This window comes from Procambarus clarkii, chromosome 89, assembly GCF_040958095.1.
Source record: "Procambarus clarkii isolate CNS0578487 chromosome 89, FALCON_Pclarkii_2.0, whole genome shotgun sequence".
NCBI classification, from domain to species: Eukaryota; Metazoa; Arthropoda; class Malacostraca; order Decapoda; family Cambaridae; genus Procambarus; species Procambarus clarkii.
The window spans coordinates 19,047,735-19,074,435 of record NC_091238.1 but is presented as its reverse complement, the minus strand read 5'-3'; the positions used below and the strand labels follow the sequence as shown (position 1 = coordinate 19,074,435).

The window sequence follows — 26,701 nt, the reverse complement described above, 5'->3', positions numbered from 1 at the left end:
GTACAAGTGACAGGATGAACAACCCAGCGGGTTTTCTTCCTATTGGGGAGTGTTGTACATTCTGCTATGGCGGTATGTTCACTCACAAGATGAGTGGCGCTGCCCAATAAACTCGCCCCTCGGGGCAAAATTTAAAAAAATTTAAATCAAAGTAGCCCCTCAAGGAGCACCACTTAAGGTAACTCACCAGCAGGTTTGGCCTGTGTTTTAGTGCTCACCAAAGGATTTGGGCCAGGCCACTTTTCTGCTTTTTCGTTTTCCTTCTCCTCGTTGCTCTTCATATATTGAATCATAGTGGCCCTGCGAGGAGGAACTAATATTGTTATATTGACCTAAATACAACATTCATACAACTGATCAACCTGTATCAAATATTACACAGTTCTACATTAATACTGCATACAAAAATTGAGACAATGTATATAAAAATCAGAAGGTATATGTTGAAGGTAATTATATATAAACACTATAGTAATTCAAACTCAAAACAAAATTGCATTGAAATGTATTTGATTTATGTATTTATTTTAAGTTTCACGATAGAGAAATGCAATTTTGTATCAATCTTTTAACTATATTTCTAATAAAATGAGTGCTCGTTCCATATTATTACAATATTTAGATAAAACAAAAAAGAAAAATTATAGAAAACTTCCAAAACCATACAAGTTTAGTGATCCTAAAACAGAATATCACTGCAGAAAATTAATATGTATATGCAAGCAAATTCAATGAATTTTAGGCCAAAAAAACTAACCAAATTAAGAAAAAAAAAAAAGATCCCCTAAAAATTAGAGCCCCCTTGGTGAATATCAAAACCATGGCCCTGTGCAATGCCATTTTATGGCCCCAAGGTGAGAAATAGCTCTAGAAATGGTCTCCAAGTACACTACAAAATATATCATGACAATGAGATAGGAAACATTTTGGGCACTGGTGCCACTTGAAGCTTTACTGAAGTGGCTCCCTGCAGTGCCATTAAAAAAACAAGAATTACTGACAGGGGCATTCCATTGAAACCAAACACCCACAAGCTCTTCCTTGTGATCAAATCTGACCCCAAACAAGGTCCCTACCTAGCAGTCTACTTGCCTAGCAACTTAGTACCTTTGGCTGCTTTGGTTATGCAATCAGTCAATTTGGTTATGCATAACAATCCTTAGATTCCCAGCTCATCACATTCTTCTATGCACAGATACAATGAAGCTGTGCACAGAAGTTGGAAGGGTGGGTGGGTCTGGAGCAATCAAATAACATTGGCTCAGAATAAAGTGAGGTGTCAATTGAAATGAAATGCCAACTTCCAGAGCATAACCTCAATAGCTTCCCTAGCTTATGTCAACACAGTTACAATATGGTCAATATCCAGGCTCTTGGTCGATACTCTTGACTTGTCAGAGACTGCCACCTTGGTTAATTATCGTGCCTATGCCAATATCAAACCACCACCAAGCTCAACCACCCGCCATAACCGATTCTTCAAAACCCTGAACTCCCCCAGTAATATTTTGCAACATAGAATCGCCATACAAAACTCTCTACTACCTAGTCACCCACACTTCCACATAGAAGAGAGGAATACAACCCATAGTGTTGTCATCCTTTTCTATCATCAAAATAAGTGAAAATTGCCTCATTGAGGTTATTTGGCTCAATATTCTATATCCCCTTAGCAGAGCACGGAGCTCATTGAGATCAGAGATCAATAATACAAGCAAATCAAATGTCTCACATTAACATACAATAATGCCATAAAATACTCAAGCTCCCTCTGAAAGAAGGAGACTGTACAATCTTTTGATAGTAGTGCACCACCACGTGACTTCACCAGCCACCACTAGGTAGCCACCCTACTTCCCAGAGGATCGGAGAATTCCTCTGAGCAGACACTACCTCAGACTCGTGGAAGACGAGGATCAATGGGTGGGTACGGAAAGGAACCCAGGTACTGCCCATGAAGGGAAAGTTCATTATAATGTACTCTTTACTAATACCGGACAGGTCTCGTAGACATTGGTTGACTTGACAGAATTACAGAAACACTAGGTCTTCATAATGGTTAAATATATTGCCAAAGACGGTCAAGAAAGCTGCAAAATCTTTAGAGATCAAGAACATGGGTGAAGCAGCTCAGGGGTAGACTGTGCTTACTCTTCTGTATATTATTCCAAAGCATGCATGCATTGAAAGATTAAGACACTCATTACTCTGGAGGTAGCGACACACAGCCACAACAGGACAAAGTAAACAAAGAGATCTGGAAGGATGGGCCACACCAGCACTGACCTAGGATCAAAGGTACGCCAGAGGCTTATTCTTATCCAAAGGCCAGCAAGAGGCTGTAGATAAACGAACTATATTTACAGCCAACAGGGAATAGGAGTAACATTCCTCAGATGCAGACCAGGCAAATGCATCAACCTTCCAATGCTGAACTGACGAACAAGTGCAACAAGAATAACTGGCAGTCAACTAAACCATGCTGCAGCAAAACACATTACCTAAAGACAGCTGGAAAGCTAACAACCAACAGCAAGAGGCACAAGCCTCTTCATTTGGCGGTCATCCGAGCCGGCAAACTTTAACAAGAGCACAAGAGACCAACAGTGAATATCTGCAGAACCTAAAGAAAGTGAACCATACTGAACACACAAGTCCCCATTATGGTAATAGGCATAACCCCCTTTATTTGTAATAATAAAGGTAACCCCATTCAGACAAAATCTACAATGTTACAAACCTTGAGAAGGCAAAGACTCTGTCATACACTTCCCGTTCCTCCTGGGACAGAGACAGGGTGTGCTGCAGTATCTTCTTCTCTGGCAGGTCCACTATTTTTTCACCCGTTTTCTGATCAACCTAAAGTCACAGATGGAGAAAATGCAATAGGTATACATTACAGTATTTTGAAGGAAAAGTTGTTAGAAACATAATATGAATATGTAAAGAATAAAGGATAACATGACTGAAAAATAATCAAACTTACATACAGGAAATTAAAGTGACAATGGTTGGGTCTTAACTAATTTTATAAGAGGCCATGCCAAAAAGATTTGAAATCATGCAAATTATATGAAATGGGAATCAAAGGATAATCTGACTGACAGTTTTGCTTAATGACAATATTTTTTTTTAGCTATTAAGAGCCAAAGCAGACAAAAAGTGTGTGATAACTGCAGACTCCATCTTATTTGCATGAGTGCACTGCTTATCTAGTGCCAATCAGCAATAGCTGGGCTTGTGTCCTCAGATTGTTCAGAATGATACTTGGCAAATTTTGAATGAACAAGGTTCGTTTAAAGTGTGTTTGAAGTCAGATATGAATCTACCTGTGTTCACCAAACTTTCTAACCCTTGGAGAAAAAAAAAAAGTTACTATGAAATGATACACATTTTCTAGGGTTTAAGGTCACTCAGAGCCTGTCATGAGCACAAAACCCTACAAAGATCACAATTATGAACTAGGGGCACTATCGAAGGGGGGCCTAGCTCGGAATAGAGATCATTTGAACCCTTTAAGTGCAGTTATCCTTCGTTGACAAACTATTGTTTGGGTTAATGCGAATGATGCTAATATGAATATAATATCTCTATATGGATGTAGGGGAGTTTACCTTGCCCCATTAAACAAAATTCTGTTATCATTTTTATGATTGCTTACTATGCAAATGCAGCTGTCAATGCAAATGTAGTATTCCAATTAGTATTAGTATTTGTAGTACAACAACTGGTATAAAATTCCATTACAATTACACATGTTTACCAATTATGTACATATGGTTTGCACAACTCCATATGGCTGTAATGAAGCATACCAGATCAACCACTCATCATTTAAACATAATAAAGGACCTAGCGAAGGCTTATTGCATCATATTGGGCACCTCCTATTTATATCCCCCCAAACTTATGAGTTCGGGTTGATATAAATAGAAGCTGCCTCGTATGGACCCATAAGACTTCTGCAGTCCCCTTAGTTCTCATATTCCTACTGATACTTTCATTCATTCATATTTACATTCACTAATATATACATTCATTGTAGGCTTAAATACATACCTCTAGTTAGTAATGTATTCAATCCATGTTTTCTAAATTACATGTACTGTACATAAATTCAGTTAAACAAATATTATAGCGAATGAACTAAAAAGAAAAACTACCATAGAAACATCCAAGGCCATCAATGGAGTACTCTTCCCACATGCTGGTGTGTCAGCTTGACGCGAGGTCTCATACCAACACATCTGGCTGGGCGCGTCAACCTTTTACCACAGTACTCACTTATCCACTAGATGTTTGCATTACTTCAACTTTTCCCTACATTTTTGCATCCAAGTTAATCATTGTATAAAAGGAAATCGCTTTCTAAATTATTTTGCACAGGGGGCAGAAATGAATGAATATCTATAGCTGCACTTTAAGGGTTCAACAGAAACTCAGATGCAGCGATAAGGGCCAGAACCAATTGTTTAATTTGAACAGAATTTCAAGGAACAATACTTTTATGTTAATACTGTACATAACTATTCTGTCACCTAAACTTTGCTGGAAAGGAAAAAAACTGAAGGGAAAAGGAGAGGGGAGGATGCATTCTTAAATGCTCAATGAAATGAAATCTGATGAAAATTGTTAGGCAATTCTAAAAGAAATACTGTACAGTACTGTAGTGAACTGGTGTCAATAGTTTTATTGCCATGTCAGGTTCCTTCAAATGATGTATATATAGAGTTCTTAAGTTAACAAGTCATACAAGTACAGTATCACCAGATTTATACAGGTTGACAAATTCTTAAAAGCCTTTCACAAATGTATGCAAATATCTTACTTGAGTTTTGGTCCTCCGCAACATCAGTGCTTTTATCAAAAGCTTCAGTCGGCGTGTCCCTTGCGCACCATTTTTAGTCACTTGCAAATTCCAACACTGTAAATAATAATATTTTGTAAAGAACATAATAATACAAAGGAGGGAAAAAAAAGAATGTTGGAAATAGACAACTTGGAAGCATGTTTGGTGTTTAAAAAATAGATAAACAAAGAATTAAATTACTGTGGAATATAAACATTTTAAGCCACAAGATTGTGTAAAGTGTACCAAAACAGTATTGAGTGAATGGATGGATGATAGACTGAAGAGGAGTTTATGAGAGATTTTGTGGGAGGAACAGCAGCTCATTTACTTCTGACACTACTTTATGTAAATAATAATGCACAATTAATGGGCGAGAATAATTATTTTTTGAAAAAGCTCCTGCAACTTCATGATGCTACAACTTGGGACCATCCAAGACTTCCGAGACATACCAGGCTTCTAACGACTCTAGCATCTACTGCAGTCTAGGTCCACAATTTGGACTCCCTCCTCAAAGAGGTCATGAGGAGCCAGAGGATCAGACCACGGCAGAACAAACCGCTACCAGAAAGAAGTAGAACTCTATAATAAGTATCTGTTTAGAATCATTTGCATCCCTGACTAACAATGCAAATGCTTGTTATCGTAGTGAAATTGCCTCTTGGTTATACTTGCTGCAACCCAAGGCCTCAACCAGCCAGCTAATTCATTCAAAAGCCTCGTGTCTGTTCTAGAGCAGAACCCTGATTTCTGACGAGTGCTGTTGGTCATGCCTGACAGTAGTTTCGTGCAAGAGCCATTGCTAATATCATTACTTATTGCTTCACATTTATTTTTCACACCACCCACATTGCATGTGCCCCAATTTAACAATCCACATCGGTTCTTTAAAGTCAGGGTTATGTGGCTAGCTGTTATTGGTGGCTCACATCTTCCTTTGCCGAGTGGCTTTAGGCACGGCTTAGCAAACATACACCCTGCCGAGTTACATCCAGTTAGGTGCCAGTTTACAGCCTTGGGTCCTATCCTTGACGGTGGGCATCGACCTCTTGCTTCCAGACTGCAAAGTGGATGCGGTTTGCTGGATCCTGGAAACGTTAGGGGTTCTACAGCTCCGTTATCTCGGATTTTGTGCTTCTGTTCCTGCTCCCCACCAGGGCAGTCTTGATTCACCTTGGCTTGGCAGGCAATTTTTCCTGCTAACCCTTATTCCACATACACCCTAATGTTGAAATGGTATGGGGGGGAAGGGGGATGATCAAGCTCCTCTCAGCATGATTAGGCCCATTGTGTCTGGGCACATTGGGTATGGTTTATTTTTTTTGTTTGTTTTTTGTATGGTCTTGGAGCCCCAAATACTGTACTATAATCAGAATATGGCCCCCTCTCAAAAAGACAGTTTGAGGATACGAGGTCTTCCACATAACCAAAAAGAGATTACAAAAAAACATCAGAAAGCCAACCTCCTCTAAAACTGGCAACTTCTTAACATTTTAAATTCTACATTTTCCAAGAAATCTTTGAAGATCAAACTACTGAACAAAGCCAAACAACCACCTATTGACACTCCATCCAACTTTTACTGCCACCAGGTTCAAGCATGAAGAAATGACAAGTATGATGACTGCCCTCAGCAAACAGGGGAAAAACAAGCCACAAGCACAAGGTGATAAAGAATGGAAAAAGGGTAATTCAAGGGTCAAGTTGAAGTAGAGAATATTGGGTAGCCTCAAATTCAAGTTTATAAGCCAGGCAATACACTTTCAAGCTTTTATTGCAATCACAATAACCTTACTTGCAAGATAACAAAAAATATTGCTTCTATATACTATACAGTACAACCTATTTTGGATTTTCATTTCGGTGAGTTTTCAGTTGTAATGCATACTTTCCAGGCCAGGGGCCAAATTCACAAAGCAGTTACGCAAGCACTTACGAACCTGTAAATCTTTTCACAATCTTTGGCGACTTTGTTTACAATTATTAAACAGTTAATGAGCTCCGAAACACCAGGAGGCTGTTTATAACAATAACAACAGTTGATTGGTAAGTTTTTAACCTTGTAAACTGTTTAATAAATGTAACCGAAGCCGTCAAAGACTGAGGAAAGATGTACACGTTCGTAAGTGCTTGCGTAACTGCTTCGTGAATCTGGCGCCTGATTAACTCTACCACCTTGCCAAATTGCTGAAGACTTGTTTGGCGAGGCAGAGTTGCAGGGCACTCTTCAGGAAACAGGGCCAAAATTCACAGACCAATGGACAAGTTGTCCATCATAATGGGTTGAAATTAAATTTTGTTCAAAGAAATCAGCGTACAGACCATAGAGAAATATTAAAGAGTATGACTGATAACTTTTTATGGCTCCAATCATTCAATTATTAAATTTATAGACGAATGAAAATTGGGAGAAAAACATTTATAGTAATACATCTTTCTTGCCTTAAACAATTGTATAACAAACTCTTCCTGAAGTTATCTCCAGATGCAACAAATTCCTCACTCCAACAAATTGGGTATGGTCCCATATAGTTCGCCAAATTGTGGTTTAACTAACACATATGTCAGTGCACCAATGTAATACAATTTAAGCTAATAAATATTTTGTACATCCACTTACAGTATAATCATCAAATGGAGAGGCTCTCAAGTATCGCACAAGAGAGTACAAATCCATCTGCCGATTTTGAACAGGTGTTCCTGTCAAGGCCCATCGTCTACCACCTCGAAGTAAACACACGGCTTGCGATGTCTTACTCTTGTGGTTTCGAACAGTGTGTGCCTCATCCAAAATAATACGTGTCCACCCAATGCGGAAAAGATGACCCTGATTCTTTGCTTTTACCTGCAAGATAAACAGCAATTAAAAACAACATACTTTTGTTTTCCCTGGCATCAGAGTACAGTATGTAGACACAGTACATATTTTGGTGCAGATAGGATTTTTTTTCATAATGGTCAAGGTCTCCCCTTTCTCAAACTGATTTAAAATCTTTCCAAAGTCTGCCACCAGGAGGCTACATGGCCCAATAGCAATAAGGGGCCTTTCTGGCACCACCACACTTTGGTGTTAACTGACAAGCCAATATGCAACAGCACTTTTTAAATCGCATAAGACAAATGTTTTTTCTTCGTATACATGGCACAAAATCCTACAGTGCAGAACCCATTTACTATACAGTAGTTCAAACTTCTCCAGAAGCCTGGGAGACAAAAGCTAGAAATGCAGTCATAGTTAAGATGTAGCCACATGTCTAAATGCAGACAAAGACATATGGATAGGTGTGGCAAAATCTGCCGTGGCATTACGAAGTCAGACTAAAATAATCTTAGGATTAGAAAACTTAAAAAAAAAATATAATAAAACTAACGATGGCCATTTACCATCTCGGCAAATCTAAACATTGACAGTATACATTTACCTTGGGCACATTATCCTTATTTGTCTTCAACACACATCCTTTGTCCTTAGGAAAGGCTTCCTTCATAACCAGCTGGTAAGTAGTGATTACAAGGTCATAACGAGCCAGGCTGAAATAAAATGAAGTCTTAATTGCAATTTGATGTGTTAATTTTGTATGCAACAAAATGTTTTCTCTCTATTTAACATTTAACAGTAGCAACTGCAATTCTCTTAAAATTACCGATATTTCTGCATCTTACTAAAAACAAAACAAAAAAACCTGTATCACGTTTCCAACCAAACAACACAAGATGAAGAAAATGCAGCAAAACTTACTCCTTAATATCAGTTTTTCTGTTATTTCCATGATAAACAGCACACTTCATTATGCGCCGGGAAACACGACTCCTAACTTCCCCTTCCCACTGACCGAGAAGAGAAGCTGGACACACTACTAGCGTGCCACTAGACATAACTAGACTGGATTTTGATGAGCCTGGAACAAAAACAGTAATGGATACATTCAAAATGAATTAGGATAATTGACAGAGATATAACCAAGTCGGTATAACTTTAGATACAGTAGAAAATATCCCAACTACTCCTTAGGTGCCAATGTAAGCAAACTTGGGAGGCTAATAAAAAGGCCAACCCAGAAAATACAAAAAAATGTATAATTTTTGCATATCCATACCACTTCTTTTAATCCATTCATGAGCCCCTATTTCGTCATCATCCTCACTCTCTTGGTCACTCTCTCTTAGAGAAGAGAAGTCCTCGGCAATAGCTCCTTCTTTCACTAGTTCTTTGTGACGTAATATTAAGGCGATCATCGTCAGAGTCTTGCCAAGACCCATGTCATCAGCTAAAAAAAAAACAAAAAACAGCGTTGAATGTAATGAAACGCCATTTACTGGGTAGAGCCCTGGAGGTTCCCTGGAGCTATTAGACTGATATTAGCTAATATTAGTATGAGGCTTCAGACATATGGAGTTGTCATGCCTACCAGGGACCACTAGCCAGAAACATGGTCCTCTCAGAGAGGCACAGGGAGCTATAGCCTATGAAACTTCCCTTTCAACCGATCGAGCACGATGCCGCAACATAAACCTAGCATGCAATGCGCGAGCCGCTTAACCCCTAACCTCAGCCGCTGCAGAATGGGTAAATTCTGCAAATAAACTTGTGTGATTATTTGCAAACTTGGCGTGATGAAATGTTGCTTGTGATAGTTTGTTTTTCTTTGGGGGGGGGGGGGTTCTAGCCTCTGTTCGGTTGCCCCATAGCTCCAGGAAGCTGATGAGGCTCCCCCCACAGAAAATATATTAAGCTTCAAATTTATAAATTTGAGAAAGGTATGGTTAACGTTTGTATAATAATACAGCACTCATAAATTCGGTTCACAAAATTTATTGGTTACATTGCAAGGAATGCATCTCCACATTATACTACCAGTTCTTATGGAAACACTCAAATTTAAGTAGGTTCAATTCAAACCCAGATTTAGCAATATAGCCCACTGTAAATAGTGGGACATCATTTAAGCCCATGGTCCCCCATAATTTTTCAATTCCAGACAGCTACATAGCCCAATAAAAACAAACCATTACTGCACCATATGCAGTAGTAAAATATATTAAAAAGGCATTCTCTAGATATTGTATTGGCACTTTTTTCATAGAAGAGGGTATTACTTTTATCAAATCTGCAGTAAGGTATTCCTAGATACATAATAAAAACCAGCTTACCAAGTATACCACCAGGAGGCACGAGCCTCTCTCTCCAGAGCAGCCACGCAAGTGCCCGGCGTTGGTGTACCAGGAGGGGCACCTTCAGGCCCTCTGGATCCTCCTCTTCAACAACTTCAACATCTGGAGCCGACTTTATGGCACTGTGAAGACCTTCAATGGCATCACTTGTGACTCTCACCATCTCCCTCTCACGTGCTATGGAAGACATGGCAAGCTATAAAATCCCTCTTCCTGTTTAAGTACATATTCCAATATAATGGAGTACAAGATCTTTAAGTACATCCATACCTAGGTATTTGTATATAGCATTTAAGTAACAAAGAAGAGTATCCTCCAGTCCTCTATGTCTACATATATAACAATTTATATTAAACAAGGACTTTACCTACTATGTAAATGCTTTAACATGTCCAATGTATTGTATGCTGTATTTATAAAGAATAATATATAAATATGAAATATTTAATAGAAAAACACCTTTCCCTATTATGAAATTATGAAATACTGTACAACATTTAAGGGGCCTGGTGCATGTGGAGACTTCAAAATATGAAAAAAAAAGTTAAAAATTTTAAACAAATCTCCCGTTATTTGGCATCAGCGTCGTGAAAATTTCATCCCAATATGTTAAGAAATGGATTTTTTACTTATTTTTAAATAAATAAATGCGTGTGCGACAGGAAGCAACCGGTACTGATAATAACGATAACACCTCCAATTTACTGGCAATCAGGGATAAAGAGATGAACAACAACGAACATTTTCAACTTTGACCTAATAAAAACTTCAGTTTCTGACCGATTCTCACCTTTTTACATATGCGAAAAGTTTTTAGTTCTAGGGCTTCCTCTGAATTGTTTAGTCAAAGCTATAAAGTTTGCAGTTACGTATAAATAATTTGCGTATAACATTGGCACATATTTGGATGGCCACATTCAAAAAATGTTTTACAGTAAACTATATTCTTAAACAATAATTCCATCAGAGGAGAATAAATGTTATATGTCATTCTAAGACCATAATGAATAAAATAACAATTGGTGACATTATAAGACATTTATAACAAATTTGAAATTGATTTTTTTTTTTTCCCTTTTCTTTTCATGGTATGATGTTGATCCATTAGGAAAAGTTGGAGCATTTACCATTGAGATTATGCACACAAAAAATTGAGTGTTTTTGAGGAAGTTTCGGTGCACATGCACCAGGCCCTTTAAATGGACATCTCCTTGAAGAGTTCTAAGCAAGGAGTGAAAATGCTAGAAGAAATTAATTCTTAAGTACAATTGACAATTATGTACTGCATAACAGTAGAAGTGGTCCTGGGAAAAAAGCATTATATAAAGTTGTACATATTAGAAAAGAAAGTACTGTACTTAATACCAAAAACTGTGAATTGTTAATGTTCCCAAGGACAGATCTAAATGATGTCCGAGGAATGTTGTTACTATGGTAAGAGTGTACAAGCAGTGACCAGGTAGAATATGGCATGAATTTGATAATCTCTTGGCACCCAGATACAACACTATCACACTCAATACCAATTTGCTTTTTTGTTGACAACACCTTCCAACTGCCATAGAAAAAGAATTAACACTGCATTATATCTTCCGCATATTAAATCAACACATCCTACAGCAATGTTTCCCTCAGCAAATGACCAATCCAACAATTAAACATATGTTTAAGGCACAAATTCATACCTGATGATATTTTTCCACCATAATTACGAGCACCAATGTCCAAATTGCGAGCATACATGGCTTCCAGATCATGCACAGCCATGTGATGAGTGGGCTGCTTAGGCTTCTGGACACCTACTGCAAAGTCTGGATACTCCGTCAGTTGTATCTGACGATACTCATGTTGGGGCCCTCCAACTAAAACAATTTCACATTATTAGTTAATGTTTGACACACAATAAACACAAAAGTAATTTTTGTTACAGACAGCATCCCTATGTATACAGTGTATATACTATATATCTTTATACAACTGAAAACTACATCCCAGAAGGATTCGAACCCAGACAGCCAGGAGCACTATGCGCCTTAGTGTATCTGGTACCTTAGCCACTAGACCACAACTGATTGTACAAAAATGTTGATAGCAGTTAAGGTACCAGATATGCCAAGGTGGAGAGTGCTCCTAGCTATCTGGGTTCGAATCCTTGAAAGAGTGAAACTTCTGCCGTAGCCACCTCACCTCCCCATCTGAATGTAGCTTCCAAGATTAATGCATTTGGGCTATTACTAGATATTTTTTACTGTATAGACTACATAATTTATTCTAAAAATATGATCTGGTAGTATTACATTGTAAACAATTCACTTACCATATATCACCTCTATTTCAGATGATGCAGAGTCAATACTAGCCCTTAAATCCTTCATCAATATTTCTTTCTCCAACTCAGTAATACGCTGCTTTAGCCTCTCGCCCCCGTCAGGAATGGCGTTTAGATTTGCTGTACGATACACTCTCTGAGAAGTAAGTTTACAGATTACAATTATGTCCCTGATAAAATTTAATTTGTCATGTTTTCTGAACTGGCCAGTCCCACTTAGACAGCTGCCTTAAAAGAAAATTGATTTTAATATACTGTATAGTGTAATGTAAAGACCTTTTCAGTGCAACCCTTCAATAACTTCCCAGAGCTTAGGCATTGGTTCTTGAGACCTTTCCAACTGTACTTGATCTTAACTTTCACAGCATGCTGTAAATCCAGCTCAAAACTTGGTCCTCTCAAAGAAGCGAGTGGCTACATGGCTACAGCCATGCTTCACTCAATATGATCTAAAATTGGATCATGATTTAGATCACATGATCTAAAACATGAACCACTAAAAATGTGTAGTTTGTGGGAGCCTGACACAAAGCAGAGAAAGTGGTATATCTGCAGATGTTAAAATAATCTTTTAAATTCTCATTTGTACTTTGAAACTTGGTACTGTACGAAAGGGATATCTACATACCACCAAATCTGCATTCCCCAATACCATACATATCAGTGGCTGCTTCTATAGATATATGGTTTACATAGTAAAAATAAAGAATATAGAAGACATTAATTCCCTGTTATTGTTGACTCGAGATTAATTTGTTGACTAATGTGTTTTGTGTACAAGATGATCGAGCCAAGATGAAATATATACTGAATACTGTAGATTGTAATTGGAGCTGTAAATGTAAACTAGATATCATAAGTTTTTTTCTTTAATATTGTAAGTTAGTTGAAATGCCATTTTCCTTGTGAACCCCAGAGGCTCACATTTGGATTATGACCCAAAACTGGAAATGCCACCCAGAAAGTCACAGGTGGGAAAAAAGGGACATTGCTCTTAAGCCAAAATTCAGAAAAAGCTGATGATAGTTGGCAAAGGGTAAATAACCCTTGCTGTAATTCTCCCAACTGACACCAGTAGGCTGACCAGATCACCCAGAAACCTGGGGCCAGATTCACGAATTAGTTACACAAGCACTTACGAACCTGTACATCTTTTCTCAATCTTTGGCTGCTTTGTTTACAATTATTAAACAGTTAATGAGCTCCGAAGCGCCAGGAGGCTGTTTATAATAACAACCATCGATTGGAAAGTTTTCATGCTTGTAAACTGTTTAATAAATGTAACCAAAGCTGTCAAATATTGAGAAAAGATATACACGTTCGTAAGTACTTGCGTACCTGCTTCGTGAATCTTGCCCCTGGTCCTCCACCCTTTTCTGACTATGGGCAGTTTCCTCAGTTTTTTCCTCAGGGAAGGGAGGGATGGAGGGGGAGGCCCGAGGGAAGGGGGGAACAGGGGATGACCAAGGAGATAGGGGATAGGGGGAACAGGGAAATAAGACCCATAGTTGTTTCAGTGCTGCTTGATGATACATTTTCTGAAAAGGGCAAGAGTGGGGAAGGTGGTAGAAAGGAAACCAAGGTGTATAAATAAAAACTGCCTTGTATGGACCAATATAGGCCTTCTGCCATTCATATCCTTTTGACCTGAAAGGCCTTACAGCGAACTTGTTAGATGAGCTAGCTTATCAGATACACTACAGTAATAAATTCAACACCTAAACTAATAAGACGAGGAAGGTTAAATAAACCCCAAGTATAAACGAGTCGTTATCTAGCCAAAAAATACTAGCCCAATTTCAACCATACACACTTTTAAACTCTCTATTTGTATAATTTTGCCAATAAACTTGCAGCATACACCCTATAGAACATTACAGAAAAAAGATTGACAAGATGATGGACAACCATTAAAGAAAATAACTAAATGTTACCCTTAAAAAGGAAGCAGCCCAGACAAATTTGCGATACAATGTTTGATAGACATGTTTTATGTAAATGGTTTAAAAAGCAAATTATCCCAAAGAAATACATATTTATGTTAACATACCCGAAGCTCCTCAAGTTCTTCCTTAGATTTCAGTAAACTCTCTCCGTCTGATGCAGGCTGGGCAGAAGGAGGGGGGGACTGGGTATCAAATCTGCCAGAAGCATTATAATAAAATTATTGGAAACAAATTTCAGTAAAGAAAGTCAAACCTAACACGAGTATCATACACAAAGAAACCACACTAACGTAACATACATCAATGACAAAATCAACTGGAGCACCGAGGCGACTAACCAGCGATCAAGGAACGCCAAGTCACTTGCCTTACCTTACCACTGTACCATCATGACATTAACTTATACAACCTGGGATTGCACAGAATCCACAGGAAGCCTGGAGGCTTCAAAAGAAGCCAGTCCAAGTTTTACATATAACCCCCAAGCACCCATGTGTAGGTAAAATAGTCCATACACCCCAACTTCAGATATACAAAGAAATCACACTAATGTGATATGTATCGGTGAGAAGATGAGCTATTAAGGCGAGTGGCTGGTAGTGCCTTGATCACTGGTTCGTCACCTCAGTGCTCCAGTTGATTTTCTCAAGAGTATCATTAACCTAAAAAGACTAAAGCTTATAATTGCACATAGCACACATCTTTTAATATAAAAAATATACATATGGATATCACTGATTTGCTGCTGTTAAAAGTTCAATGGTTCCTAGCCTGGTCATCCTGCATATTCAGTCACTAGATGGCGATGCCCCAAGAATGGTCTGCATTTTCTTACCAAGACTGGAAAGAAACTAAGGGACTTTGTACTTTTTTCAAATGTAGCAAATGATCAAAAAGGGTCTCAGCGTTAAATAACATACCTTTAAGTCATCTACAGGCAATTCGAGCATGGGTCAATTGCTCTAAAAAATTTAAATTAAATGACTCAAAACCAGTGAAGTCATCCTTGCATTCCATCCATAATGGGAGGACCAAGGATAATGGCAGTACTGTACTAATATATACCCCCCAACTAAATGACAGAAGACCCAGACAGGAGTATGACAGGAACAACATGGCAACCATTAACATATGAAAGATCAGCTGCTATTGTTTGTAGGAAGAAAACTAACCTGTTGATTACGGGTGACTTCAACCATGGAAAGATGGACTGGGAAAATAGAGAACTCAACGGAAGGACAGAAACATGGAGCTAAATTATTGGACGTGGCACCAAAAAATCTTTTTATGCCAACATGTCAAGGGGCCCACAAGAATGAGAGGAAATGATGAACCAACCAGACTTTATCCGATATTCACTCTGAACGAGTCATACATAAGAGAAGTAAAATCAGAACCACCTCATAGGAATGAGTAACTACAGTGTCCTAACATTTGAGTATCCGATGGCAGTATCTGAATAGCCATTCCAAGGAAAGGACCAAAAAGTAAAAGGCTAGAACACCGAAGGGGAAAACTATGATGAGATTAGAAAAATTCTAGTCCCCGAGCTGAATGGTAGGAGCTACGAGGAAAGATTGCTGGAACTGAACCTCACGACACTGGAAAATAGAAGAGTTAGGGTGGAGACACAATCACTACCTATAAAATTCTTAGAGGAATTGACAGGGTATATAAAGATAAACACTCTAGCATGGGTGGGACACGAACAAGAGAACACAGGTGGAAACTTAATACTCAAATGAGCCACAGGGATTTTAAAAATAACTTTTTCAGTGTTGGAGTAGTTAATAGATGGTTAATAGTTAACAGGCAGTGATGTAGTGGAGACAGACTCCATACACAGTTTCAAATGTAGATATGATAGAGCCCAGTAGGCTCGGGAACCTGTACACCAGTGGATTGACAGTCAAGAGGCGGGACCAAAGAGCCAAAGCTCATCCCCCGCAAGCACAACTAGGCGAGTACAACTAGGCAAGTACAGTTTTCCCAGCATGCACTTAATGTGCTCGGTCACTTCCTTTCAAGCAGCATTATCAATGACATTCATGATACATGACCACTAGAACTCTTACTGTTTACATACCAACCCAGTAGCACTTAACCAGGTATCTTAGTAAATGCTTCATTTGAAGTGTTCCTTATCACAGTGGGGGGACAATTTGACAAGTCTGGCAAGTGAATGGAATCCTGGATGAACCATTCAGGCTATGGGTCGGGGAGTAACCATTCTCAGAACATAAACCTGACAACTATAAGGTAACTCACTCTCCCCCCCCCCCTCCCCATCCCTCCACTTTCCTAAAAGGGATACTGTAACTTATTTGCAAAGACAAAACTTTACCAGAAGTCTTTAATATTTACCTGTTAAGGCTCCTGCTATCACTGCCATCTCCCTCTTTTTTCCCCTCTTGCATCTCTTTCCTTAATTCTGTGAAGCCATTCGATGAACGATTTATCGATGAACTCTGCAAAATAAATTACATTTATAACCAATACCAAGAAATCATAAGCCTCATTTAGAAGAGACAAAAGGATTCAGGAACTTCTTCCCAGCTTGAAAATGCCTTGCTATACTGATCCAGTTTTCTTATTTAAAAACTGCTTTAGAATGCACACACTCAACTTATGAAGTTTATGAACTACTTTAACCATAAAGACAACAAAATGTGTACCTCATCAATAAAACTGGTTAATGGGACAAAATCACCTCTACTCAAATCTTAATCCCAGTCAACTTGCAGTTGAAAAACTTGGCAGAGAGATTTGCTTGCATTACAGGATAATATTGAAACAAATTATGTTCACTTTTTATTTACAGATGCCCCCCCTCTCTGGCCTGTAATTGTTAGGTATGAAACCAACCGTTTCCTCCTTGCCCTGTATTTAAAGTCCTTACAGCATATTTAGCCATCACATCCAAGCTCACTATAATAGTGAAGCCCATTATATCAGCTTAAAGAAACTGCTTTTATTAAGCATAAAAATACAAAAGCATCACACTATCAATAATAATAATTCACTTAAAAAAAATTAGTCTTCCAGACTTTATATCCTAATGAATTGGAGTATCCAAATTATAAAAAATAAGAAAGGTAATAAATAATTTAGAATACTGTATATAAAACTTTACCCCTAAACACAAGACGGTATTGGGGAGAAAACATTTACTACCGTAGGAGATGACGTATATGGAATGAAGACCTGGTCCATCGATCTTTCACTTGAGGATGATGAACTGGAAATATTCCATGATGAATTTCTGCTGCCATGGTCACCTGGCCCGCTCTGAAATGGAAGGGAACTATTAGGAGAAAGCACCAAGCCATTACGACTATAAAGAACTTGGAAGGGAACAGGATAAAGATTTGGGATGGGACAGGAGGGAAGGAATGGTGCCAAACCACTTGAACAGTCAGGGACTGAATCCCGACCTGCATGAAGAGAGAGAAGTGTGCCAGTGGCACACTCTGAAAGTAACACAAATACTGAGGCATGCATTTCTTAAAAATTAAAATGAAATGCATATTTCAACAATTGTGTACAACAATACTCAGACTTTACAATTATTGATTTTCCTATGTGATTACCTGAACAATACAAATCTTCAACAAAGGTTGAGGTACACCATGTGTGGACCATTTTAAGAACTAAACCTCACAAATATAGAAACAAAGCTAACTGTAAAGCCCGAGGCTTTCCAATATCTTCGCTTCAATTACAAGGGGGAATTACCACAAGACGCTAACTGCTACAAGCTGGTTAACATGTCTTAAAATTAATCCCAATCAGCCAGATGATGATTCAGGTATGAAGGGCGTAACAAATTTTACCTAGTTTCTGGCAACTGTATTTAGTCACTAACTTCCTGTTATTACTTTTTAGAACTTGAAAAACCATAGGTTTAGCAACCTAGAAAATTCTAAAAGTAGCACAATTTTGAGTGAACCCATTAATAAAGAAAATGTAATTACAAGTTATAAAACATTTAATGTGCTAATTATGGATTTCTTTAAAAGCAACATTCAACCTTTAAATAAAAATGAAAAGAAATATAGTAAAAGAAAAAAATTCCAAATTTAAAATACAATAAAATAAAGTTGCCCTATATACTGTACCTCTATACTCTCCAGACTTAAGCCGGTCAAAGCTCTTTCCAACTCGCTTATCTGCAACTTTAACCTGGCACCCTTGTCTGGCAATGCTGCAATATTAGTCACCTGCACCAAATGCTAGCCGGAGAAGAAAAAGAGAAAAGAAAAAGAATTTAGTACGTATAGTCAATCCTGGAAAATGGTTTACATAAAAAGTTATTTAAACTGAACATAGGAAAAATATAGTTATATTCCCAGACATGAAACAATTCTATGTTACAGGAATATCTTCATTTAAAATACTGTAGTACATTACTAGGAGCGTGCAACTACATTAGTGGGTGGAAGTGGGTGTGCAAGTATGTAGACTGATAAGGAACCCAAAGCCTTTGTTCTCTTTGGTGAAGTTAACAGTTGAGCATGCAGTCAGTAAATGAATGCAGTGTTAAAGTATGTCCAAAATGCACAACAAATGCATTTTACATACGAGTCTACTATATTAAGAAATTTATTTACTAACAATATCGAGTGTAAAACTTCACCTTATTATGCAGTCATGGCACCATATTCAATCATGACATAATATGCAGTCATGCCATGGATGGTCATGGCACCTTCCAATGAGTGCACTAGATAACCATTTGGGATTTGCTTACATCCCTGAGCAAGACATTGTAGAAAAAGAACACTTCATACAAAATTAGTAAACACTTAAATCATAAGCCCCAGGCTGATCACTGGCTTGACATGGTTCACCACCCAACAAACTACAGTAATTGCGAGCAACCAAGTCTTGGAGCAGAGTATCAAGGTTTGTCCATTAATAAAGACTGAGGACTAGATGAGAGGCAGTCAGCTATTTCCAGAGATGTCTATTTCCAGAGATGTCTTAGCGTCCCGCGAGGACGCCAAGCCCCGGAAGCACCTCAAGGTAACCTCAAGGTAGGTCATTGGACAGAATCAGTAAAACCAATATAAATTGAGAAGAAACAGGACATCAGTGGAAGCTGCAAAGGCAATAGTCAGAAATGTACAGGGTATGAGAGTGTCCTTGCAGGTAGTCAGCAAATGGAAACCAATGAAAGAGGTTATTAAAGTCATTTATATCTACAACTAAAATACCAGTACAGTACTACAGACCTTTAATGTCAAGATACTGTATATATAAAGTTAAATAAGAAAAGCTAAGGTACAGAACTATTCTCTCTCCTGTAATCAACAGCCTTGCACTGTTAGCCAAGGACACTCCAGGATCCCAACACTTCACAATACCAGGTGTACAGTCATATGTACAGTCATATGCAGGTGATGAGTCACAATAACGTGGCTGAAGTATGTTGACCAGACCACACACTAGAAGGTGAAGGGACCACGACGTTTCGGTCCGTCCTGGACCATTCTCAAGTCGATTGTGGACCATTCACAGTCGACTTGAGAATTGTCCAGGACGGACCGAAACGTCGTCGTCCCTTCACCTTCTAGTGTGTGTTCTGGTCAACATGTACAGTCATAATTGTCATATACATTCAAATTTAGCAATTACAATTAGGCAGCAACATGCTAACACTCAAAAACACAAATATAACCCACATGCAGGAACATAAGCAGCGTACAATTTATTACATAAAAATTAACAAACCTTTTTCTGTTTTAACTTCAGCATCATTTCAGCTGCACTCATCTCGGAAACAGACATGGCAGAGGACAAGCTTCTTCCACTTGTATTTCCAGTTGACAATGAAGATACTTCCAATACAGGTATGGATTGGTTTGCCGTGGAAACAGAATCATTGTTGGCAGGAAGAGAACAGACATCACGTCCTGATGACTGCGCTGATTGTAGGGTTCCTTTTTTCTTTACCTTGAATTTGTGTCCATATTTTTCCTGTACTGTTAGTTTTGTTTCCGTCTCTGGAGAAGAAGATGCAACATATGTGGAATCTTCATTAACATCCAACATAATTTTAGGGATCTCGGGAGTCGACTGATGATAACTGATGGTTATCTCTGGCAAATCTTTATTTTCACTTTGAAGATTTGCATTTTGTTGTGGGAAGTGGTGTACAGTCTCAGTCACACTGTCACTATCACTGTCAATGACATTCAATTTTCTTCTCTCTATTTTCTTGTGACGTGGACTTTCTGGTTCCCAACTACTGTCAGCCTTATCTCCAGTAGTCCTCCGAGTTCCCCCTATCGGAGATTCCTTACTCCAGGACTCTAGACTATTGTCTATGTCATATTCATTCTCACTATCACTCTGGCTGGCACTTGTCTGCTTTTTCCTTGTGAGTCTGTATACAGGACTCTCTAGTGCCAGAGCGACGTCGGAAATATCTGCAACAACTTTATGCGCTTGATCTTTTTTCTGTTGTATCTGATGATGATCATCATCATCAGACTGAAATATAGTGCTGGATTTTCGCCACGAGACTAAAGGAGTCTTAGGATCATAAGTTGGGGTGCTAGACATTACAATTTCGCCTTTATCACGATCTTGCCGAGGATGCAGAGATCTCTCCCCACCATCTGGTGTTAATGACCGACATGATCTTTCCTGGGAAATTCCTGGAGAGACTACAAACTTCTCAGAAGTATTTGTACGGCCTATTAAAGTTTTGTTCTCTTTCTTATATTTATTAGTGGTAAAGTTTGCTGATAAATAATCATCTTCATCCGAATCATATATAATATTTATTCCATTTACAGATTGTTTCTGACATGCTTCCTGCTCATCTTCCGAGTCAGACACACTCACCACTTCAGGCCGAGGTCTGAATTGTATGAAGCAAAACAAACAGTAATTGAATTACATGGGCATTAAGAAAAGATATTACAATACAGCACTATAGTTAGTTTACAAATACACAGGACTATACTGGACACAAATGAATATTCAAACCACATACATATTCGTAAGCACAAATACATATACGTAAGCACAAACCCACCTATTGGACACAAGCCAAGATTGCTTGATATTTTGTCGGAGTGGAAAGAGCCTACAAGATTTGAGTGTGTTGCTTGCCTCCGGGCTATCTTCAACTATTTCTGGAGAACTTTCAATCATGGTGATCAAATACTGTAATTCTTGACTAGCTTGAAACCTGAAATATGTATTGGTAAAAAATTAACATTAATAGAGTATACAAGCACTAAATAAAATTCGAATTTGCTTCAACTTCAATTAAATTTACCTATTGTATTGTTAAAAGTTAAACTGTTAACATGTTTCACTTCCAAATGTTAAAAGATTTGACCATTAACAATACAATAAGTAATGCCAATGAACTTTAAATACAGCATATAGTGCTGTATATTGTCACGTGAATCCCCTGCATAGCAGTGGAACTACCTTTTCCCTTCACCTTCAATGCCTCTGCACTGGAAGTCTACAGCTACACCAGCCCAGATGAGGCATCAGTCCTGCCACCTCTCCATACCCCCCAGGGCCTGGCATGGCCTGGTACGACTCAAGAGGCAAGCCGGGCGCCACTGCTAACCGGTAGTTTGCCCCCACAAACAAGCAGTTAGCCGCCTTCAACTGGCAGTGGTGCAGCTCAACACACAGGCACCACCAGCCACAATGAGCAGTTTGCTAGTTGACCAGATGTCCACCTTGTGTTGACACTGGATGAGTCATCACCGCCGGACTATATAAAGGGCGCTGCCTCCCTGGAGAGGCCATAATTTACAGGCTCACCATAGCCCGTGCTACTTGGAACTTTGTTCCAGGTAGCAAATCTTTAACAACAACAACCTGGAGGGCCAGTCTCTCCCTTAGTGCTCAAGGATCACCTTTGTCTCTCACCCGTCGTCCGCCTTCAGCCAACGTCGTGTGACTGATGCCATGGTGGTATGGTAGCTGTCTTCAGTACACCAGTATATCTTTATGCCTTTCTTCATTGCTTATACTGTAGTTTATTTTTACATTTAAGATCATACTAACTTGTTCACTTTTGCATTACATGATAGCCAAGTATTTTCAGGGGCATTTATGTTCATTGACATTTCAGTAAATTGTTTAATTATTTATTTGACGATTTTTATTTGTTTCCACCTGCGACTTACACACTGCAAGGCCAATAACAGCATTTTTTTTTCATTATGTGCGGGAGAGCCATACCATCTTGGTTGAGTACAGCTACGATACCACAACCCGTCAATATACATACTGTATATTCTACTATATTTAAATGTTAATAAAAGGCAACAAATTGTTGCAATACAAGTAGGTCATGCTATTTTATCTATATTCTCTACTACTAAAGCTAAGCATCTTTGTATACCAATGACATTGTATTTTCATATAGTCTTCCATCGTTCAGGACAGGAAGGACGTTAGGATTATCAAAGACCTCTTAGGACAATGACTGATCCAACCCAAGGAAGCTACCCACAATAGTTGTTTAGCTTCCAGCTACCCATTTACTGCTAGGTGAACAGAAAAACAAGGTGTAAGAAGACTTGTCTAAATGTTCCTGGTCCAGGAATCTAACTATTCCAACTGTGCTAACCACTGCATTACACCAAGCATACGTGGATCCCACCTGGAGTGGGTTCAGGAAGTTGTTGTTCCCAAACCCAGCCTGTGGCCAGGTTTTATTTAAAATAACTTGGTCTAACAGGCTTGAAGCAGCCTGCAAAGCAGCTGACAGCAGGCCTACTGTACAATCTAATACAAAAAAACTTCCCTCTGCAAGGAGGAAATGCCATCATAATTCCCATGCATTACAAAGGTGATGGGAGATATTTCTACCCTTGAAACTCTTCTTTGTCACAACACAAATCACTCACTACAATTAAGACTTATCAAACAGTAGTTCAGAGAGATTTGCCTCCGATACATACATTCACCACACTTACTCCACACTTTCAACAAATTTAGATGAAAAAAAGCTGTCCAATGTTGAAAAGCTGTAACTCTAATTTACACCATCCTTCGTAATAAGGCAAATCGGACACTTGGATTTATTAATCGCAGCGTTAGTAACAAGACACCTGGTGTGGTTCTCAAGCTATATCTTGCTCTAGTTAGGCCCCATTTAGATTATGCAGTTCAGTTTTGGTCGCCATATTATAGAATGGATATAAATTCACTTGAACGTGTCCAGCGTAGGATGACTAAGTTAATTCCCCAAATTAGAAATCTTTCATATGAAGAAAGATTAACAAAGCTTAAGTTGCATTCACTGGAAAGGCGAAGAGTTAGGGGTGACATGATAGAGGTTTACAAGTGGATGAATGGACATAACCGGGGGGATATTAATAGGGTATTAAAAGTATCAACACAGGACAGAACACGAAACAATGGATATAAATTGGATAAGTTTAGATTTAGGAAAGACTTGGGTAAATACTGGTTCAGTAACAGGGTTGTTGATTTGTGGAACCAATTGCCGCGTAACATTGTGGAGGTGGGGTCCCTCGATTGTTTCAAGCACGGGTTGGACAAGTATATGAGTGGGATTGGGTGGTTATAGAATAGGAGCTGCCTCGTATGGGCCAATAGGCCTTCTGCAGTTACCTTTGTTCTTATGTTCTTATGTTCTTATGTTTATGAACATTGGACAACTTTGTCCCCAAAATGTCAAGGACTACTGAAATGAGCCAGGAGATACTTGGCGAATAGCAGATTCTGTGCTAATGTACAGTACTGCAATTTATTTGCAGCACCTAATTAGAATATTAAGAGAAATGGATAAATCCCTTCAAGTTATTATTTCATATGGAATGCCCTGGGAAAAACAATTGTAATGATAGGGAAATAGTGGGTCAAATAGCCAATACAGTAATTAATGTGGTGCTAATTGGTAAGGTATTTTCATCAATTTAGGAATCTAAAGAATTTTATAGAAAATTGCAAGTGATAAATTCATCTTGAAAAATATAATTAATAAATGATTCTCAGCATGGTTCTACAAATTGCCATTCATGTTTAACAAATTTGCTATCTTTTTATTCCAGCATAGTTGAGGCAGTTGATAGTGGTTAGGATTGTGATGTTGTGTACCTTGACTTTAGCAAAGCTTTTGATACAGTGACACATGAAAGACTGATTCAAAAGATAGAGTCTCATGGTATTGGGGGTGCTATATTAAGCTGGATTAGGGCATGGCTATACCAAAGGAAACAGTTGGTATAAATGGGGTTAAGTCAGAGTGGGGAAAATGTTTTAAGTGGAGTGCCTCAAGGCTCTGTACTGGGACCTCTGTTGTTTATAATATATAAATGATTTAGATTCAGGTTTGAGCAGCAACATTTGCAAATTTGCCGATGATTACAAAAATCGGTAGGGAAATAAACACGGAAGAAGACTCATTGTCACTAAGTCAATCTAAATAGGGTTTTGAAATGGTCAAAAGATTGGCAGATGCAGTTTAATGCTAATAAATGTAAAGTGTTGAGGCTAGGTAATGATAGATTTACAATATACGAGCTAAATGGTGTTGATATTCCGAAGTCGGATTGCGAAAGGGATCTGGGAGTTTTGATTACTAAGAATTTAAAACCAAAGGATCAATGCATAAATGTTCGTAATAAGGCAAAGAGGACACTGGGATTTAAGCGTTAAATCGAAGCGTTAGTAACAAAACACCTGTTGTTGTTCAGCAACTGGTATATCTTGCTCTGGTTAGGCCCCATTTGGATTATGCAGTTCAGTTTTGGTCGCCATACTATAGAATGGATATAAATTCACTTGAATGTGTCCAGTGTAGGATGACAAAGTTAATTCCCCAAATTAGAAATCTTTCATATGAAGAAAGATTAGCAAAGCTTAAATTGCATTCACTGGAAAGGCGAAGAGTTAGGGGTGACATGACAGAGGTTTACAAGTGGGTGAATGGACATAACAAAGGGGATATTAATAGGGCATTAAAAGTATCAACACAAGACAGAACACGAAACGGGTATAAATTGGACAAGTTTAGATTTAGGAAAGACTTGGGTAAATACTGTTTCAGTAACCGGGTTGTTGATTTGTGGAACTAATTATTGTGTAACGTGGAGGAGGTGGGGTCCCTTGATTGTTTCAAACGTGGGTTGGACATGTATATGAGTGGGATTATGTGGTTATAAATAGGAGCTGCCTCGTATGGGCCAATAGGCCTTCTGCAGTTACCTTTGTTCGTATGTTCTTAAATATTTGTAATACTTCAAAAGCATTGTCACATAACTGTTAATGACTGCCCAATTAGTTTTCCTTTTCCCTCCCACAATTTAAATGTAGTTTCCCCACACCGAGTAGGTGAGAGGGACACAACTGCCCTCAGTACACAGGTGGTGGGGTGGGTATGGGGGACACCATACACCACTACGTGAAGCGAGGGCAAATAGGGTGGAGGAACTGTCGACACCAATCATTGTGGTGCAAGGTTATTAAGACCACCACAATACTTACTGATCAACCAACAAGTATAATTTATTCCCTAAACATAATCCAGGACCAAAATAAACTGTGTGTAAGTATAGACGGAGAAACTAGGTACACCTCTCTGTGTATGTATCCTCCTGGTGTAGTACACATCTAGGGTGTTATGTGTACCTGGCACCACGCTCCCCCTCTCTCACTACTCTCCCACACCCACACAAGTCACACTTAAGACCCAACAGGTGTGTCACACTTACACAATAACCTCCTCGCCCACCACCAAGTTTTGTTATGATTCGCGGGACCAGACGACAGCGACGACGACGACCAATCAGCGGGCAGCGAGGCGGCCGCCGCTCACCTGAGCACTGACAAGCGCAAAAAAATATATATACAATACAATACAACAATACAATTTTATTTAGGTAAGGTACATACATACAATAAATTTTTACAAGGATTGGTTGACTTATAGGTAGAGCTAGTACATACAATGCCTAAAGCCACTATTGCGCAAAGCATTTCGGGCATGATAAACTTAAATGACAAGCTTAATACTAATTGAGCATAATGAGTAGAATGAAAACATAGATGAAAAGGCAGCACAAATACAATTATGTCGACAAACAGCGCTCTTTAAAGAAAAAAACAGACATTGGTTGACAATAGAAGGGTAAGGTAGGTTACAGGGAATTTATTAGGTATAGCTTCGCTTTTAACTTAAACTGGTTGAGAGAGGTACATGCATAAGAACATAAGAACATAAGAACAAAGGTAACTGCAGAAGGCCTATTGGCCCATACGAGGCAGCTCCTATTCTATAACCACCCAATCCCACTCATATACTTGTCCAACCCGTGCTTGAAACAATCGAGGGACCCCACCTCCACAATGTTACGCGGCAATTGGTTCCACAAATCAACAACCCTGTTACTG

The 26,701-nt window shown here is 38.7% G+C and overlaps 1 protein-coding gene across 1 annotated transcript in view; it reads right to left on the bottom strand.

Annotated features, from left to right (window-relative positions):
* The window catches only part of LOC123773368 (transcription termination factor 2), a 38,671-nt gene extending 12,663 nt beyond the window's left edge, over nucleotides 1-26,008 (bottom strand). The window contains exons 1-17 of the mRNA XM_069318154.1: nucleotides 25,940-26,008; nucleotides 21,345-21,500; nucleotides 20,033-21,167; nucleotides 18,418-18,531; nucleotides 17,474-17,587; nucleotides 16,664-16,767; nucleotides 14,404-14,494; nucleotides 12,342-12,489; nucleotides 11,710-11,886; nucleotides 10,004-10,201; nucleotides 8,950-9,120; nucleotides 8,592-8,751; nucleotides 8,275-8,383; nucleotides 7,473-7,697; nucleotides 4,829-4,924; nucleotides 2,741-2,859; nucleotides 188-300 (exon numbers count right to left, since the gene is read on the bottom strand). Coding sequence (XP_069174255.1) covers nucleotides 188-300; nucleotides 2,741-2,859; nucleotides 4,829-4,924; nucleotides 7,473-7,697; nucleotides 8,275-8,383; nucleotides 8,592-8,751; nucleotides 8,950-9,120; nucleotides 10,004-10,201; nucleotides 11,710-11,886; nucleotides 12,342-12,489; nucleotides 14,404-14,494; nucleotides 16,664-16,767; nucleotides 17,474-17,587; nucleotides 18,418-18,531; nucleotides 20,033-21,167; nucleotides 21,345-21,463 — 3,193 coding nt within the window. The 5' untranslated portion in view covers nucleotides 21,464-21,500; nucleotides 25,940-26,008. The remainder of the gene's footprint in view (nucleotides 1-187; nucleotides 301-2,740; nucleotides 2,860-4,828; nucleotides 4,925-7,472; nucleotides 7,698-8,274; nucleotides 8,384-8,591; nucleotides 8,752-8,949; nucleotides 9,121-10,003; nucleotides 10,202-11,709; nucleotides 11,887-12,341; nucleotides 12,490-14,403; nucleotides 14,495-16,663; nucleotides 16,768-17,473; nucleotides 17,588-18,417; nucleotides 18,532-20,032; nucleotides 21,168-21,344; nucleotides 21,501-25,939) is intronic.
* Nucleotides 26,009-26,701: the final 693 nt, after the last annotated feature.